This window comes from Microtus ochrogaster, assembly GCF_000317375.1.
Source record: "Microtus ochrogaster isolate Prairie Vole_2 chromosome 14 unlocalized genomic scaffold, MicOch1.0 chr14_random_1, whole genome shotgun sequence".
NCBI classification, from domain to species: Eukaryota; Metazoa; Chordata; class Mammalia; order Rodentia; family Cricetidae; genus Microtus; species Microtus ochrogaster.
In genome coordinates this window covers 29,509,843-29,528,878 of record NW_004949096.1, presented here as the reverse complement: position 1 = coordinate 29,528,878, position 19,036 = coordinate 29,509,843, and the positions used below count along the sequence as shown (strand labels likewise).

The 19,036-nt window shown below is 39.3% G+C and overlaps 1 protein-coding gene across 1 annotated transcript in view; it reads left to right on the top strand.

Annotated features, from left to right (window-relative positions):
• Positions 1-19,036, top strand: part of Ubr1 (ubiquitin protein ligase E3 component n-recognin 1) — a 133,572-nt gene that overhangs the window by 31,314 nt on the left and 83,222 nt on the right. The window contains exons 5-11 of the mRNA XM_005364485.1: positions 7,171-7,301; positions 12,095-12,233; positions 13,428-13,490; positions 13,722-13,845; positions 14,174-14,281; positions 15,121-15,209; positions 17,276-17,394. Of these exons, the coding sequence (XP_005364542.1) occupies positions 7,171-7,301; positions 12,095-12,233; positions 13,428-13,490; positions 13,722-13,845; positions 14,174-14,281; positions 15,121-15,209; positions 17,276-17,394 (773 nt within the window). The remainder of the gene's footprint in view (positions 1-7,170; positions 7,302-12,094; positions 12,234-13,427; positions 13,491-13,721; positions 13,846-14,173; positions 14,282-15,120; positions 15,210-17,275; positions 17,395-19,036) is intronic.

Genomic DNA, 19,036 nt, shown 5'->3' with positions numbered 1-19,036 from the left:
TTTTTTTTCTCAATAAAAAAATAATAATAAAAAAAAAGGAAAAAAAAGAAAAAAAAAGTCGTGAGTTTGTGGAAGTGTAGTGTAATGCTATATTTATTGTATCTTTTGTTGTACTTTGTGCATGTATTGAGAGCTAAGTGGCCTCTGGTTTTGGTTCTCCTTTTTCTCTCTGTTTTGTTGATTTGATTTGTTTTGTTTTATGGGAGCCCTCCTGGTGCTTTGTCTTTATGTTTGCTTGGGGAAAGCTGACTGAAGGCTGGCTTGACAACAGTCCCAGTATGAGCTGCAGGAAATGTTCCTGTGCTTCACCTTAGACCCCAGCATGGCTTTGAGACAGCAGCACTAAGGTGCTGATTGGAGAAACACACTATGTAGTTGTTATTTGGTTTGGGGGCTAAGGGTATCAGTAAGTCAGGAAGTGAAGAGGGAATAGGGGAAAGGGGATAGGAGAGGAAGTAAGAATAAGCAAGGTATTTGGGCTAGAGGGATGAGATGCAATAAAAATTGTCTGTTAGGTGTAGAGAAAATAATCTGTTACTGACTGTGTTTGTACACATCTGTGAATGTACTGAAAGCCTTTCCTTGTCTGCTGTTTTGTTTGTATTTGTTTCCTTGTTTGATACAAGCTCCAACAGTAAGTATAGCCTAAGCTGGCCTGAAACTTGCTGAGTAGCCTAGGCCAGCCAGCCCCTAACTCTACTGATCATCCTGCCTCAGCCTACCAAGTGTTGGGATTGCGGGCGTGTACCATTTAATGGTTGTCTGTTTACCACCTGAAACCCAGGAGCAAAGGTTTCAATTCATTGAGAATGTTGCAACTGAGGGAACATGCTAGACTGCAGGGAAATTATAAAAAGTCTGAGCTACTTTTTAGCAGGTATACCCTATAAAATGATACCCCCACCCACAGCAACCATTAACCGCCAGCTGTCAGTCAGGATAGGATGGGCCTCAGGTGCCCTCTCTATGAGAAAATACTAAGCCCAATCTTGTGTAAGTTTTGTGTATGTAACCACAGGTGCTAAGAATGCATGAGGCAGGCAGTGGCTGTGTCATGTCCTGGGACATCTTTTTACCATCCCCTATTCCTACTACACATAATAGGACCTATTCTCTTGCTCTTACCCTTCTGCTCCCCCTGTTTTCAGCCGTGTGTTCTCTGAGCCTTGGAGGATGCCAACCAATGCCTCAATTAGACCTTAGCACTCCATCACCTATCATTTCCTGTAGGCACTTTGAGCCTCTGCATTAACTGTCCCTACAGCTGTCAGACTCTTCCACAGCTATCGGACTCTTCTTTGAGGACAGAGAACACTAGCATATGTGTATAAACATGAGGATTAGTAGGCAGTTTACTTTTTTTTTTTGTGAGATAGGGTCTTACTCCATAGATAGTGTTGTCACTGAGCTCATGGCCACCCTCCTGGCTCAGTCTCCCACATGCTGAGATTAAGCACGAACCACCATGTACAGCTCAAATTGTACACTTAAATGAGTAAATTGTAGTGATACTGCTTATGTCACAATAAAGTTGTTATTAGCAGCTCATTTATGAAAGTCCGAGTTAAAATACTTAATCTGGACATCACCAAACCTTCACAGTACCTTCTAATTTATAACAACAAACAACGGTACCAGGAAAAATATAGAATATAGGTGTTTGGTTTTGTTTGTTTTGTCTTTTAGCAGAAAAACTGGTTGTCTTCATGAAGAAAAAAAGATGGGGGAGGAGCGCTTGGGATGGGAGATTAAGTTAGATGTGGATGTCCAGCACTTGAGAGTCACAACAACCAAATGCAGTCTGTGGATCTTGGTTTCAAGAAACGTTTATAGACGCTAAGAGGAATGGAGCTGGGGAGATGGCTCAGTGCTTGAGATCATGTACTGCTCTTGCAGAAGTTCAGTTCCCAGCACTCACATCAGGCAGTTCCAAGAGGATCTGGCATGACTGTCCTCTGCAGACGGTTGCATGGAAACACACCCACGCACACACGCATACACAGACCAACTAATAGGGGACTGGTTCCAGAGGATCTGGCACCCTCTTCTGTTCTCCAAGGGCACATGTGTGCTACAAACGTGCAGGCAAAACATTCTTACACATAAAAATAAATAATAATTTTTTTCTGGCTTTTTGAGACAGAGTTTCTCTTTCTAGCCCTGGCTGTCCTGGAACTTGCTTTGTAAACCAGGCTAGCCTTGAACTCAGATTTGTCTGCCTCTGCTCCAGGAGTCCTGGGATTAAAGAAGTACATTACTACCGCCTGGCTAATAAATCTTTTAAAAAAGAAAATAAAAAGTAAATTCCTTTAAAAAGGTAGGAAGAATGATTAGGAAAATTGAATAAGTTCTGTTAGATAATATTTAATCATATATGTTTTTAGATAAAATAATGGTGTTATGATATTCTTTCTTATTAAAAGTTACATACCATTGGGACCAACCTAGGCTCTCTGCATGTGTGTGATAGTTGTGTAGCTTGATCTGTTTGTGGGGCTCCTGACAGTAGAATCAATACCTGTCCCAAGTGCTTGAGCAAGCTTTTGGGAACCCATTTCCCATGCTGGGTTGCTTCACCCAACCTTGATGTAGATGGAGGAACTTGGTCCTGCTTCAACTTGATGTACCATGTTTTGTTGACTCCTGTGGCTGGCCTGCCCCTTTCTGAATGGAGACAGAGGAGGAGTGGAAGGGGCAGGTAGAAGGAGGTGGAGGGAGGCAACCAGAGGAGAGGAAGGAGGAGAAACTGTGGTCAGTATGTAAAATAAATGAAAAAAGTTTAATTAAAAAAAGTACTTTTGCATATCAAAGTACTATATCAGGCATGGTGGCATATGCCTTTGATCTCAGCACTTGGATGGTAGAGGCAGGTGAATCTCTGAGTTCAAGGATAGCCTAATAGAAACAGTGAGTTCTAGGGTAGGCAGGGGTACACAGAAAAACCCTGTTTCGAAAAGCAAAAAATAAAAAAACCCTAAAAAACAATGTGCTGGAGTATGAAAGTCATGATGACTGTATTTTACCTTAAAATATTTGAACAAGAATAAATAAAACATGTGGAAAAATGTTGCACTATTAAGTTTAAATTAAGGGGTATTTAAAGGGTCTGTTTTTCTGCTTAAAATTTTTACTGATAATTTTTTTTAATTCACTAAATTGATTAACACTAAAGAACTAAAAGTTTATAAATTGCTCCAGAGCATGGGAGAAAAGAAGGGAGGCTTTGTACATTTGTTCTAGGAAGCCAGAAAACACTGATGTCGGATCTAACAAGATGTAGGTGTTCTAGATCAGTCTTATTAACAGTTTCACGCTGAGATCCTAATACAACATTAACAGGTGAATTCATACATGTTAGGATACAACACAACAGGTTTTTTTTTTAATACTTTGTTTTTAATTGAGCTATATGTTTTTCTCCCACTCCTCTTTTTCCCTCCCCTCTCCCCTTCCCCCTTGACCCCCATGCTCCCAATTTACTCTGGAGATCTTGTCTTTTTCTCCTTCCTAGGTGGATCCATGGTTTTGGGGTTTTTGTTTGTTTGTTTGTTTTTTATTATTCATCTTTATTTTATATCCCTGATGCAGCCTCACCCCGTCCTCCCCTTCCAATCTCCCAACTATTCCCCTCCGCCATCCCTTCCTCTTCCATCTTCATCCAGGAAAGGGCAAGTCTTCTTTGAGTATCAATAAAACATGACACATAATTTGCAGTAAGACTAAGTATCTCCCCTTGTAGTCTGGGCAAGGTAAGCCAGTATTAGGAGTGCGGGCCCAAAAGCCAGTAAAAGAGTAGGAGACAGCCTCTGTTCCTGGAGTTAGGATTCCCAAAGAGGACCAACCTACACAACTGTAACAAATATGCAGAGGACCTAGGTCAGTACTATGCAGGCTTCCTGGTTGTTGGTTCACACACACACACACACACACACACACACACACACACACACACACACACAGGGTTTCTCTGTAGTTCATAGTGTTCTTGACCCCTCTGGTTCCTACACACCTTTGTTCTCCTCAGGGTTCTCAAACTTCACCTATTGTTTGGCTGTGGGGCTCTGCATCTGCCTCCATCAGTTGCTAAATGATGCCTCTTGATGACAGTTGGGCCAGGCACCAATCTGGTCACAGGAGACAGCCAGTTCAGGCTACTTTACTATTGCTAACCCTGAAATTTCCACCCAAGCAGTGCCCCTCAGCACTCTCCCCTCCGTTCCCCCACTACACGATTGCTTATGTTCTCATCCCACCTGCCCGTAATCCACTCACAAAATCTCTTCTATTTCCCCTTCCCAGGGAGATCTGGGTGTCCCCCCCATGAACCTTCCTTGTTACTTAGTCTCTCTGGGTCTGCAACACAACCATTTTCACATTGCTGAAGAAACCCCTTCTTGGAACTCTCCTGTGAAGGTGCTTGTATATTAGCACATATGGAGAAAGTTTTCTTGGAAAGCATTTTCAATTTCTTTAAGGGATATTGACCTTAAATCAAAAGCCATACAAATTACATTTAATGTTGGAGCACCAGTGTTTCAGAATTAAGAGACAAGAGATCCATTGTTGCTGCTATAGAATCTGTTCTGGAAGAACTCCCAATCAGATCAAAACTAGGCTGAGCTCAGAAATGTAAATATTGTAAAGGATAAGGGGGAATAGTTATGATTGTAAGCGGGAAAAAAACCCTCAAGAAAATTAACCAAAAAGTGATGAGAACCTACAGTAGACTTTACAAAGATCTCTAGGTTTTGTTTGTTAGTATACTGCTGTTCTTTGAGAAAAAGAGTTTGTCTAGTCCAGTCTGGCCTGAAACTTAAATCCTTCCAAGCATGGCCTTCCAGTCACTGGGATTGTAGCTGGTTACTACCATGTACACTAAAATGAACAAGCTACAACAAAATGCCTGCTTTTCTATTTAATATATTTGACAAATATTTATGAATGGCCATATAAACAATACCTTTTAGGAAATGTAACAGAAGATATTCAATTCATTATGATAGAAAAAAATATAATTTGTAGGTAAGAGGGGAGGGGAAAATAATTGTGCTAGATTTATTCATTTACTTGTTCATTTGTTATTTGTTTATGAGCCACTCTTGTATAGACTTGCTTGGCCTGGAACTCACTGTATAGACTAGGCTGGCCTTGAACTCAGAGAGATCAGCTTGACTCTGCCTCCTAAGTACTAGGATTAAAGATGTGTCTCACCATGTCCAGAAAGGTAGCTTTATTTTTAAAAAACTGAATCCGGTCCCAAATAATCTGATCTTGAAGATTTTGGCTTTAAAATTAGGTTGAAAAAGAAATAAATATTCTGAAACTGTTTATCTGGGGTGAGGGAAGGATGCTTTGAGTAGCACATCAACTCCTGAAACATCGTGTATTCAGTATTGAATTCTCTCTGCTTTGATGAATGTAATATTCATACTCTGCCAGCTACATGGAATTTTGCCAAGCTTAATGGAGAATCACCAAGCTTACCCATGCTGGACTAATAATACTGGTAGCTAGTTGTGTAGCCTTTAAAGAGAGGCTCTTTGCTATGCATGTAAAAGAAGTTTCTTTCATATTTCTGGTTAATTGTTAATTTTCTTATTTTAGTAGTTGGTTGTTTTCATTAGCTTCTGGTTCTTTTGTTCCAGTTGAGTTTATTTCTAAGTTGCAAATGCTTTTCTTGAAACATTCCTTCATAAGCATCAGATATTGTCCATGAACTCAGCTTCTGATGCATGCTGGAAGCAAGAATTTCTTTCTTTCAACTCTTCACCTAAGAACACTTGTATGAATGGTTGGAAGAAAATGTTGAGGGGAGAAAAGGTGAGTGGGAATGTTGTCTTCTAATATTGATATCAGTACTGTTGACGTTACCTCTTTAACAAAGACATTTGGACAGAAAAGGTGACATGTTGAAGAGGGATTAAAACTAAAATTATAGCGCATTGGTGAGAAGACAAAGTAGGTGTTAAAAAAAAGAGAGTAGGTCGGTGGTTTGGCCAATTATCTATCTTAACCATACTAAGAATACGCTTTAGCTGTATATAATTATACTCACACTGTTATGTAATAGAATTCAAGCTTTTTTGCCCCCTTACAATACTAAATCTCTGTACCCAGTAAACACTGAGTCCCTCTTTTCCCAGTCCTCAGCAATCGACTTTCTACTCTATGTTCTGCAGTTGTGCTACTGTACATACTGGGCAAATCACAAATAATTTTTCTTTTGTGGTTGGCTAAGTTGTCATTTTTCTTGTCTTGTTTTATGGTGCCGAGGATCAAACTTGGCTCACAATAGGCAAAAGATTACCACTGAACTTCACCTCGGCCCCATTTTTTACCCTTTGTCATCACTGCTTGCTGTGACTACTTCCAAAGCTACTATGAGAGTTGTTTTTATGTGTCTAGAGAGACAGCTGTGGATACTGGCAACCAAACTCTTTTATTTTTAGTTATGAGCTTAGCCTTTAACTGCTGAGCCATTTCCCCAGCCCATAAGAATAGTTTTGTTTGCTTGTTTTGGTTTTGGTTTTTTGAGACAGGGTTTCTCTGTGTAGCTCTGTCTGTCCTGGAACTAGCTCTTGTAGACCAGGCTGGCCTCAAACTTACAGCGAACTACCTGTCTCTGCCTCCCGAGTGCTGAGATTAAAGGCGTGCGCCACCACTGCCTGGCTCAAGAACAGTTCTTATAGGGACTGGAGAGATGGCTCAGTGGTTAAGAGCATTGCCTGCTCTTCCAAAGGTCCTGAGTTCAATTCCCAGCAACCACATGGTGGCTCACAACCATCTGTAAAGAGGTCTGGCGCCCTCTTCTGGCCTTCAGGCATACAGACAGAATATTGTATACATAATAAATAAATAAATATTAAAAAAAAGAACAGTTCTTATAAATTATAAAGAATAGACAGTTGTTGCATATTATTATAATGAAGCTATTCATAAAGACAATGAAGAGTATTCACAGGGGAAAGTATGGATAAAAGGTACTCCACAGTCTGTGTGTTTCTTTCTGTCATCTGTAACTCTACCAAGAGCCTATGAACTCAACTTGAATTGATTCCTAGCGGATATTGTAATGAACTCACTGAATGATTATTTTAAATACTTAACATTATCTTCCTTATCCATTTATTTGGACACAATCTCAGTATATTTTATTTTGTTTCCTCACAGACCTTGAATTGCCCATTGAATGAAGAGGTGATTGCTCAAGCCAGGAAAATATTCCCTTCAGTGATAAAATACTTTGTAGAAATGACTATATGGGAAGAAGAAAAGGAACTGCCTCCTGAACTACAGATAAGGTGGGAGCTGTCAGAAGCCACAGGCTTTAGTGGTGGCTGTCTGTGTCTGTGGCCCTTCCTTCCTATACTAGGGCTTGTACATACAAGGCAAGTGCACACTGTTGAGTCACCTCCTAAGAAGACCCCCTTCCTCCTGCCCACCCTCTCTTCCCTTTCTTCTTCCCCTCTTCCCTCCCTCCCTCCCTTTCTCCTTTATGTTAGAATTTATTATTATTATGGAATAGATATAAGCACAACTATTTTTTAGAATAGTTTTTTCTTTTTTTCACTTTATTTTATTTTTTTTAAAAGAAAACAATCTTTTTCATTTTACATACCAATCTCAGTTCCCATTTCCTCCCATCCTCTCATTCCCTCTACCTTCCTACCCACCCCCCCCCACCCACTCCCCATACCTCCCCATGAGCTGGTAAGGCACATGGCTTTGAGGAAGGACCAAGGCCCTCCCTGCTGTTTCTAGGCTGAGCAAGTTATCTATCCAAAGAGAATGGGTTCTAAAAAGCCAGTACAAGCAATAGGGATAAATCCTGGTGCCACTGCCAGTGGCCCCACAATCTGCCCCAGCCTACAGCTTTCACCCACATTCAGAGGGACTAGTTTGGTCCTATGCTTGTTCCTTCCCTGTCTGGCTGGAGTTGGTGGGCTCCCATTAGCTCAGGTAGACTGTTTCAGTGGGTGTACCCATCATGGTCTTGACTTCTTTGCTCATATTCTAACTTCTCCCACCCTTCAACTGGACTTTGAGAGCTCAGCTTAGTGCTCTGCTGCGGGTCTCGGCCTCTGTTTTCCTTTAGTTGCTGGATGAAGTTTCTATGGTGACATTTAAGACATAGTCATCAGTCTGACTACAGGGCAAGGCTAGTTCAGGCACCCTTTCCACTATTGCTTAAGGTCTTAGCTGGGGTCATCCTTGTATGGATTTCTGGGAAATTTTCTAGTGCCATGTTTCTTGCTAGCCCCACAATGGCTCCCTCAATCAAAATATCTCTTTCCTTGATCTCCATCTCTGTCCTTCCTCCATCTCTACTATCCAGTTTCTTCAAGTTCTCTCCCCTTCTCCCCTCCTCCTCCCCTTCTACTCTCCCTTCTCCCCCTACTCGTATGGTCCCAATTTTGTCAGGAGATCTTATCTATTTCCCCTTCCCAGGGGGATCTATGTATGTTTCTCTAAGGGTTCTCCTTGTTACTTAGCTTCTCTTGGGTTGTGGACTATAGGCTTGTTATCCTTTGCTTTACAGCTAGTATCCACTTATGAGTGAGTACATACTATGTTTCTCTTTCTGGGTTATCTCACTCAGGATTTTTTTTTTAGTTCCATCCATTTGCATGCAAATTTCAAGATGTCATTGTTTTTTTTTTTACCGCTGTATAGTATTCCATTATATACATTTACCACATTTTCTTTATCTGTTCTTTGGCTGAGGGTCATCTAGGTTGTTTCCAGGTTCTGGCTATTACAAATAATGCTGCTATGAACATAGCTGAACAAATGTCCTTGTAGTATGAGTGTGCATCCTTTGGATATATGCCCAAGAGTGATATTTTTGGCTCCTGAGATAGGTTGATTCCCAGTATTCAGAGAAAGAATCATACTGATTTCCAGAGTGATTGTACAAGTTTGCATTCCCATCAGCAATGGAGGAATGTTACCCTTACTCTGCATCCTCTGCAACATAAGCTATTATTAGTGTTTTTGATCTTAACCATTCTGACTGGTGTAAGGTGGTATCTCAGATTCATTTTGATGCCAAGATAAGAGTGGGTGTGGGCTCTTCAGCATGGAGTCATCTAAATTTATTATCACCTTGAAAAATGTACAGAGGGGCTGGAGAGATGGCTCAGTGGTTAAGAACACTGCCTGCTCTTCCAAAGGCCCTGAGTTCAATTCTCAGCAACCACATGGTGGCTCACAACCATCTGTAATGGGGTCTGGTGCCCTCTTCTGGCCTGCAGGTATACACACAGACAGAATATTGTATACATAATAAATAAATATTAAAAAAAGAAATATGTACAGAGATTGTCTCTCTTGGGAATATTTTCAAAGTATTTTTACTTGAAATACTTAGATACTATGCAAGAGTTAAGCCAAAGAAAAGTAAAGAAATTTCAAATCTATAAGAAGAAAAAAGCCAACATTTTCAGGGGCTTGTTGTATTTATAAGGTTTGTCCTATTTATAGCTGCTAATGCTGGTGGGTAAGTAAGTTGCCTATTTTGATTTTGGCCTGGATCAAGGTCTGGCTTCTCAAAGATGTTTGTGAACAGCAGAACCTCAGAATAATCTTCATTTAGCCTGGATATTTAGCTCATCCCTGATCAAGACAAATTTAATGAGAGATGTTACAATAGCTTTTTCCCTTATGCTTTGGAAATAGTATGCTAGGATTATTGCATCAAGATTTAACTTGTATTTAGATTTAAAAAAAAAAACAAACCTCAGCAACTTCTATCTAACAGCAATTCTAATTTGCATTGCCATCGTTGCTTTTAACTTAATAGAAAAAGGAGGAGGCAGAGGCAGGTGGATATCTGAATTCAAGGCCAGCCTGCTCTACATAGCAAGGTCTAGGCCGGGCAGAGTTACATGGTGAGACTTTAGCACAAAACAATAAAAAGGGAATTCTGAATATGAAAATGTAGTTCAGGCCGTGTGGGACTGTTTCTACTTGTATAGTACTTAAAGATTTACAGAACCACAGTACAAATCCATGTACAAATTTTGTGAGGAGAGATTGTTTTCAGGGAGTTAATTATATAAGAAGAGATAAATAATTAGGAATTTTAGTGACAAAAAAGAATTTTACATCGAATAATGGTTGTGCACACCTTTAATTCCCTTACTTGGGAGGCAGAGACAGGTGGATCTCTGTGAGTTCAAGGCCAGCCTGGTCTACAAGAGCTAGTTTCAGGACAGTGTCCAATGCTACAGAGAAACCCTGTCTTGAAAAAAAAAAAAGGAAAAAATTAATAATTTTAGTGACATAAATGCTTTTTTTAAAAAGTCAGTATGTCAGTATTGGTCCATAAACAACTTCTTTTTTTGGGGGGGGGGGGTTTCGAGACAAGGTTTCTCTGTAGCTTTGGAGCCTGTCCTGGAACTAGCTCTTGTAGACCAGGCTGGCCTCGGACTCAAAGATCAGCCTGCCTCTGCCTCCCGAGTGCTGGGATTAAAGGCGTGCGTCACCATGGCCCGGCCATAAGCTTCTTGAGGAAATAAAAGTATTGAAAAGTTTTATCTGTAGGTACTTGAATTTCAAATAAATGATAATGGCAGCTGAAACCTTTTAAAAAATTTTGTATCAGTAAATATAATATAAGCACTTCCTAACACAACAGCTGTGCTAGATTGTCATCTATGGGTGAGAAACACAGATTGGCCTTCTAGCCCCTCACTGCTTATTTGTGTTGTGACCATGTGCACCCCTCTAGCCCACCTGAAACTCTGCTTCCAAATTGTAAGGGCGGTGAAAGAATCTTCCCCTTAGAGGGTCAATAGGATTTTTGAAAGCCATATTATAGAAGATTTAAAGTTGATGATATATAATCGATAGCCACCGTTTTTACAGATTGCATGAGATTCTCACAAAACTCTGGAATGTTAGACATTATTCTCTTCCTAGAGTTAGAATAGGCACTGTTCTGTCACAAATCTGAAGTCAGAGGCCTGTCTGAGATCCCAGAGTCAAAGTGGGGGTGCTGACATTTTACACACTGGAAAAAGCAAACCAACCAATCCACTTTCCCTCATGAAACTATAATGCCAGTATCTCTTAAGATTGGCTTTTTATTTAGATGTCTGCCTGTGTGAGTGCACCATGTGTGTGCCCACAGAAGCCAGAGGATTTTGTAGGAGATACTGGGAACTGAACTCATGTAGAAAACCGAATGTTATTTCCCTATAGATAGTGCCCATGTAACTACAAGACGGTATGCTACCTGGAAACTGGGCTGAGAGACTTAAAAACACACAAAGAGACAGAGAGAGACACGGACACGGGTCATCCTTGATACAAGAATGCCAATGCCCACTTTCTTGTGCTCAGGGGCAGCTTATATGGATCCTTAGCCACGCCCAGCTCTCAGGATCTTTCAGCTCGCAGACTTCATCAGCCTGCCATCAAGGTCTCATGCTCAGAGCAGATGCAGGCACAGGTATTTTGCTCAGTTCACTCCAGTAGGCAAAGGGTCTAAAGGAAGCAAAGAAAGTCGAGGGACCAGGGATCTGCAGCTCCCAACAAACTCAGGTCCTCTACAAGAGCAGTATTTGTTCTTAACTGCTGAGCCATTTCTCCAGCCCAGAGCATCACTTAAATAGAAAATGAATACAAAAATAAAATCTGGTTATCTATCATTGCCTACTTAAAGACTCCAAGCTGAATACAGTTTCTCCCTTTGTCAGTGTGTGAGTCAAGCAAAAGAAAGTTTAGAGTGGTGTTTAGGACCAACTGCCGCTAAGATGAGACTTCAGGAAGTTGGAGAAAAGAAAACACTGAGGAAGTGATACTTAGTGATTTTGTTTCAGTTTTTGGAGACAAGGCATCATAGAGTGTTACCTAGCCGAGTCTCAAGCTTGTGGACACAACTAGTTTTTTTGCCTCAGCCTTTCAAGTACCTGTGTATCAGCATTTCTTGCTGGGATTCTTTTTTAATTCCATAGCACTGTATTATTTAAAATCATATCATGTATCAATATTCATGTTATTTCCCTATAGATAGGAAATCGCATGGTGCTGCTTTAGAATACAGGGCATTTTGTTTGCTTTACTGTCTGAATATGTTTTTTTTTAATAGGGAGAAAAATGAAAGATACTATTGTGTCCTTTTCAACGATGAGCACCATTCATACGATCATGTGATATACAGTCTACAAAGAGCTCTTGACTGTGAGCTCGCAGAGGCACAGTTGCACACCACTGCCATAGACAAAGAGGTTCGTGATCACCACGTGAATTATGTTGCTGTCTTACATCCATTTCTGGCATTCAGGTGCTAACTGCTTTTTTAAAAGGTGGTTTATTATAGACTTAAAATTGGAAGCTGACTTCTGGGCATGAATTAACTGTTACCGTCCTGAACTCACAGGAACTGATTACCTGAACGGGATTAGGTCTTTCAATGTAGCATCATGGATAGGGGAGGAGAGTGTGAGCCTCATTCCTCCCTGAGGACTATTGCCAGTTAATGGTTGCTGAGGGAAGGGTTATCATTTTTTCCAGTGATATTGTCACTAGTAAGTTGTTCATAGTCCAGTAAATAACTCCCTATCCTCCATCATTCAAGCAGCTATAATTAAACTCCAGTGAGTTACCAAATAGAAAGACACAAAAGTAGGAAGGATTTGTTTGGAAGAAGGGTTTTAGTACGAGAGGGAGGGGGGTAAGAGAAGATAATGGGTATTGAAGTGACGAAAATTCATTATATACATGAAATTGTCAAAGTTTTTTAAATTAAAAAAAATTCCTGTCTGGCCATAGGATCTTTCATCTTGCCTATGTTAGCCTGATAAACGTTCTTTCATTGAACTACATTCTTTGTCCTGGGAGGTGTTTTGTTTTGAGACAGAGTTGCTTGTAGCCCAGCCGACCTTAAGCTTGATGTGTAGCTGAAAACAATCTTGAACTCCTGATCCTCCTGCTTTCATTTCCTGAGTTCTGGGAGTAAGAGGAATGTGGCAGCCTTACTGGTTTAAAAACACACACACACACACACACACACACACACACACACACACACACACACCTGTGCCTTTATTTTCTTTTTGAGTCAGGGTTTCACTGTGTAGCTCTGGCTATACTATACCTCACTATAAAGATCAAGTTAGCCTAAAAAATCATAGACATCTACTTGCTCTGCCTCCCAAGTGCTGAAATTAAAGGAGTGTAACACCATGTCTACCTGGTTTAGCCCTTTTTGACTCTCATTATGTAGCTCAGGATGTCCTTTCAATTTGAGGTCTTCCTTCCTCCTGGTTGTTGGAGTTTAATGACATCATACCTTGATTTTATTCTAGCATCTTAAAACTTCTAGACAACAAATGATTCATACTTGGCCATTCTTTAGGTATGTTACTTGCTGATTGTGATTACCATCCCACTATCCCATTCTCATTTTCACCTACAATTAGGGTCGCCGGGCTGTCAAAGCAGGCGTTTATGCTGCTTGCCAGGAAGCAAAAGAGGACATAAAGGTAACTTTCTGAATTATCTACAAAGAGAATTTCAAAAGGCAATGTAGATTTATTTCTAGGAGCCTAAGTAGAAAAGATAAAAAGATTTTATTATTGCCATGGTTGGTGTCATGAGTAAAAATAAATAGGTCTGGGAACTTGGAACTTGTGGGCTATGCGGCTCTTTTATGAAGTATAGGTTACTTAAAGCACAGTTTAAATGCTTCTTTTCACTCCTCCTGTTGTTTGTAGAGTCATTCAGAAAATGTCTCTCAGCACCCGCTCCACGTGGAAGTGTTGCACTCCGTGGTTATGGCTCACCAGAAATTTGCTTTGCGCCTTGGCTCTTGGATGAACAAAATTATGAGCTATTCAAGTAAGTATATACACTATTTATCTGATTTCTAATTAACTATTGCATTTTATAAAAATATGTAAATATCTTTGAGATTTCTTCTTTCTTGGTCAAGTATCCATTTTGATTGATTTTTTTCAGGATTACATTTCAAATGTATAATACAAGTTTGTTTTCAAATGTATAGTGTCTAATAACATCCTTTATTGGCTCTTGAGTCTTTGATGACATGATTATTCTTGACATCAAACATAGCAAGGTTAATTTTAATCTTTTCACATATTATTATTTGAACACTTTTAGGAGAATATCATATGAAGAAAAATAATTTGTTTTCCTTTATTTGTAGGTGACTTTAGGCAGATCTTTTGCCAGGCCTGCCTTGTAGAAGAACCTGGCTCTGAAAATCCCTGTTTTATAAGCAGACTAATGCTCTGGGATGCAAAACTTTATAAAGGTAGGTAGACCTCTACTTGTAGTACATCAGGAATCCAGGGGGAGATTATGGCTTCATCACAGAATCCAGGTTTTCCCTGTATGAAGTCAGTTACTGATCACAATCTTGATTAATGTTATATGTGAAGGCAAGGTTAACCAATTTCATTTTTCTTGGTTAAAATTCAGAAATACTGTTTTTTAATAATAGTGCTTTTCATTTAGACAGAGCCAGTTAAAGTATAATTAATAAGATTCATGTAACAATGCTTTTAGTAAAGCTATGTTTTCACTATAAAAATACAAATGGGAACTAGAAAGTAAGTGATAGACGAGAGTCTAAAGGTGTGGCAAAGGTACAGTGCAAAGCAGTTCTGAGAGGAGCAGTAAAAACTGGTGAAATGAGGGCAGGAGAAGTGGCTCAGAGGTTAAGAGGGGCCACTGGTCTTGCAGAGGACCCAAGTTCCGTACTCTGTACCAAACTTAGGTGACTCACAACTGCCTGTAACTACAGCTCCAGGAGATCTGACTTCTTTTTCTAGCCTCTGTATACATACCCCCTGCCACATGCACACCTACACATAATTAAGAATAAAATAAGTCTTAAAATGTGATTAAAAAAATGGTTTGGAGAGAATAAAAGGTAAGATGGAGTGATGAGAGAGGTACAGAAAAGAGATTGATGGTTTTTTAAATTAAATTTAGAATTAAAAATTGTGTTTTTAATTCATGATATTAAATATTACTGCATATTTGAAGCTATTAGCATGGTAATAAAAACAAACCACCTCTATTATTTCTAATGCCTGTAATAATTCTGTCCTGATAACGCCCTCACCTCTGTTCCCTGATGATCTACAGGAGCCCGTAAGATCCTTCATGAACTGATCTTTAGTAGTTTTTTTATGGAGATGGAATACAAAAAACTCTTTGCTATGGAATTTGTGAAGGTAATTGCTGTTTATAAATACCAGTAAATATAATTTTTACAAATGAAGTAATGGAAGCACAGTTTTAAATGGAACTCATCTAAAACATTCTTATTAATTTCTTCGCTAAAAATATATTATTTTATATTATATAAGTACTTTTACAAATGATGGTTGGTACAACGCCAATAGCAGTTTTAGAGAAAGACAGTTTCCCAGGGCCACGCAAAGGCAGGTTATTACATTCATACATGCATTCATCCTTCTTTGTCTTTTTTTTTCACTTGTCCTTTTTGATCATTTATTTGCCTGATGGTAAAATTACTACAAAAATAGAAGTGACTGCTTAAGGGAAGAGCAGGAAAAAGGAGCAGATGTGCATGTGACAGAAGCAGGAAGTAGCAGACTAGTAATTTAACTGAGATTAAAAACACAAAGATGAAATTAAAACTCTCTTATGTTGCTTTATTGATCTGTTCCAGGTGCCATACATTGTTAATGTCTTTTTGCTTATCATCCATGTAACATTGCAAGGATACACAGAATGGGGAGTTTTTTTATTTTGCCTTACTTAAAAATATACAATAAGTATTTATTGACTCCTTTTGATTTTTTTGAAGATTTACTTACTTTTATTTTGTGTATATGGGTATTTAACCTCTTTAACCTGTATGTCTGTGTAACATGTGCCTGCTGCCCACAGAAGCCAGAAGTGGGTGTTAAATCTCATGGAATTTGAGTTATAGATGACTTTGAGCCACTTTGTGGCTTCTGGGAATGGAACCTGAGTCCTTTGGAAAAACAACCAGTGCTCTTAACCACTAAGCTATCTCTCTAGCCCTCCTTACCCTTTTGGGACAGGGCCTCACTTTGGCATCCTGGCTAGCCTTAAACTCACAGAGATCCGCTTCCCTCTGTTTGCTGAGTGCTGGGGATTAAAGGTGTGCACCACCACTGCCTGACAACTCCTTCTGATTTTAATTTTCAAACAGTTCTGAGAGACTTAGGACAGGATAGAAGTAGAACCAAAACTAGAGTTGAAAGCAGAGAGGGACAATGGCAACCTTCTTTAGATTTTATAAGTAGATATTTAAAAACTAACATTTAGGGGCCAGAGAGATGGCTTAAGAGCATTTGTTCTTCTAGAGGACCTGGGTTTAATTCCTAGCACCAACATGGCAGTTCACTCCAGTTCTGGGGAATCTGATGTTCTCTTCTGGCCACCACAGACACTCCTAGATAGGCAAAACACCCATAGCACATAAAATGATAACTAGTATTTTAAAAGTATATGTATATGTCTTCTTTGGAAGTGATGATAGCTGAAGATGTAAATATTTTCTAAACATTTTAGAGATAAGTTTACTGGGCCTACATAGACTGAATAGCTAATCTGAAATGAAATTTTATTCTATTATACAAAAGCTAAGCTTACTTAGATGAAATACAGTTTTTGTACAGCATGGTTTCCTCTTAAACTCTAGGATTCTGGTGAGAAAAATTAAATAGGTAAATTGTTTGCAACTCTGTTTATACATAAATGATGCTTGATACTCGGTAGGTGTGGTGCTGCCTTTGATCTAACACAGCAGGGCTGGTTTTCAGCTGTAATTCACCACTGTGCATAAAAAAATATTAAGCCTACTCTGCTTGAGGATTGACTGAATATGAGTGATTGGCTTCCTGCTTTATATACGTTGCTAAATACTTTTAATATATCCAGCTCTATACTGTTAAGTAGAAACTGTCAAACATTGCCATAGGGCTTTTCTTTTCTTTTTTGTTGTTTGTTTTGTTTTAAGAAAGGGAAAACTGCACTATTACACTCTGCCATGATTTTCACCTGTGTATTTTGTTTTTAAAGTTAATAATCTTTCTAACTCTGCTAGATCACCGTCATTTAATTTATATTTTAGTATTCTTCTTTTTCTTGCTGTCTACATTTTTGTTGACTATGATAATGATAAACAGAATTATATTAACTCATCATCTTATGAACTGTGTCACACTTGAGACAGTTATTAAAACTTAGAATGTAAAGGTTTCAGCTGTGATTCAAATCAGCTCTCCTCTTCCATCACTTTCAGTACTATAAACAACTGCAGAAGGAATATATCAGCGATGATCATGACAGGAGCATCTCGATAACCGCACTGTCTGTTCAGATGTTCACTGTCCCGACCCTGGTATGTATGAGATTTTCTGAGTAAAACTTGCTCTGCTTTTCAAGACTTTTACTTGATGTGATATCAAATTGAAACCGTGTGATAATCACAAAGTTTTTTTTTTAAAGATTTGCTTATTAATTGATTATACCATATGCTGTCTGCATGTATGCTGCAGGTCAGTAGAGGGCACCAGATCTCATTACAGATGGGTTGTGAGCCACCACGTGGTTACTGGGAATTGAACTCAGGACCTCTGGAAGAGCAGTCAGTGTTCTTAACCTCTGAGCCATTTCTCCAGCCCAATCACAAAATTTTGCTACTTTCATTTGGAAAATTTAATACTTCTGTGGTATCTATGTGTGTAATAACTCTAGTGGTACCCAGGGACAAAATAACTGGAAACTACCCTTGTCCAAATGGTCCAATCTTTACGAGTGACGTTTAAAGGTGATTTCTCACTCTCTGGAGTGTTGTTATTTCAACACCAAAATCTTGCAGTTGTAGATTTTACCTTTCTTTTGTTCTTTAGTTATTGTTTTTTGATGGATAGATGCATTAAGGTAAGAACTTAGAAAGGAGAGTGTGCCCAGCAGTCCCTGCTGTGAGGTGGTGCTGTACTGGTCTGGGAGGAAAGAGGATTCTACTTTCCTTTTATGCTATTTTCTTCTTTCTTCTTGAAAGTCTGATTAGCTATTCCTATTTTCCCATTTCAAAGGGCCAAAGAAAAGGATAGGGAAGAAAATTGAATTGGGGTGATAGAGAAATACCATAATAGATAACAATATGATAGAGGTTATAAAAGGTGTCTTTGTTCTTCATTGCTCATGGTATGATTACAGGTGATAAATGTTTGTTAGACAATCTGTGGAAGAGGCTTGCCATTCCTACATTGGTATTTTCTAGCTACTGAGAAAAGAGGAGTTTTACTTTAGATACTAATTTCCTCGCTACGAGTATAACTCAGTGGTATAACACTTGCCTGACATATACAAGGCTCAGTATTTGATCTCCAAAACTGAGCATAAAAGCAAAACCTAAACCCTAGAAATTAACTTCTGAAGTAGCTGATGTTCTTTAAAAACTGGGGATTGGTTTTAATGTTCAATAAACATTTATTAAGCTGACCACGATAGCTCATGCCTTTAGTTCCACCATTCAGGATGTAGAGGCAGGTAGATCAGTATAGAATCATGGTCAGTCTGGTCTACATAGTGAGCACCAGGCCAGCCAAGGCTGCATAGTGAGACCTGCCTCTAAACAAACAAACAAATAAAAAGAAAGAAAAAGTAATTTAGCATTTGTTAAAAATTATTTATTTCTGACCTGGCATGGTGACAAACGCCTTTAATCCTGACACATGGGAGGAAGCAGGAGGATTTCTGTGAGTTCAACGCCCGCCTGGTCTATATATATAGCAAATTTTAGGATATTTAGGACTAAAATAGAGAGACCCTGTCTCCAAAGTAAAGAAACAAACAGATTTACTTAATGGGCATGCATTCTTCAACTGAGGCAGAAAATTTTAAGTTTGAAGCCAGTCTAGGCACATAGTGAGATGGCAGTTTAAAAAACAAAATGACCGCCAGGCGATGGTGGCGCACACCTTTAATCCCAGCACTCGGGAGGCAGAGGCAGGTGGATCTCTGTGAGTTCGAGACCAGCCTGGTCTACAGAGCTAGT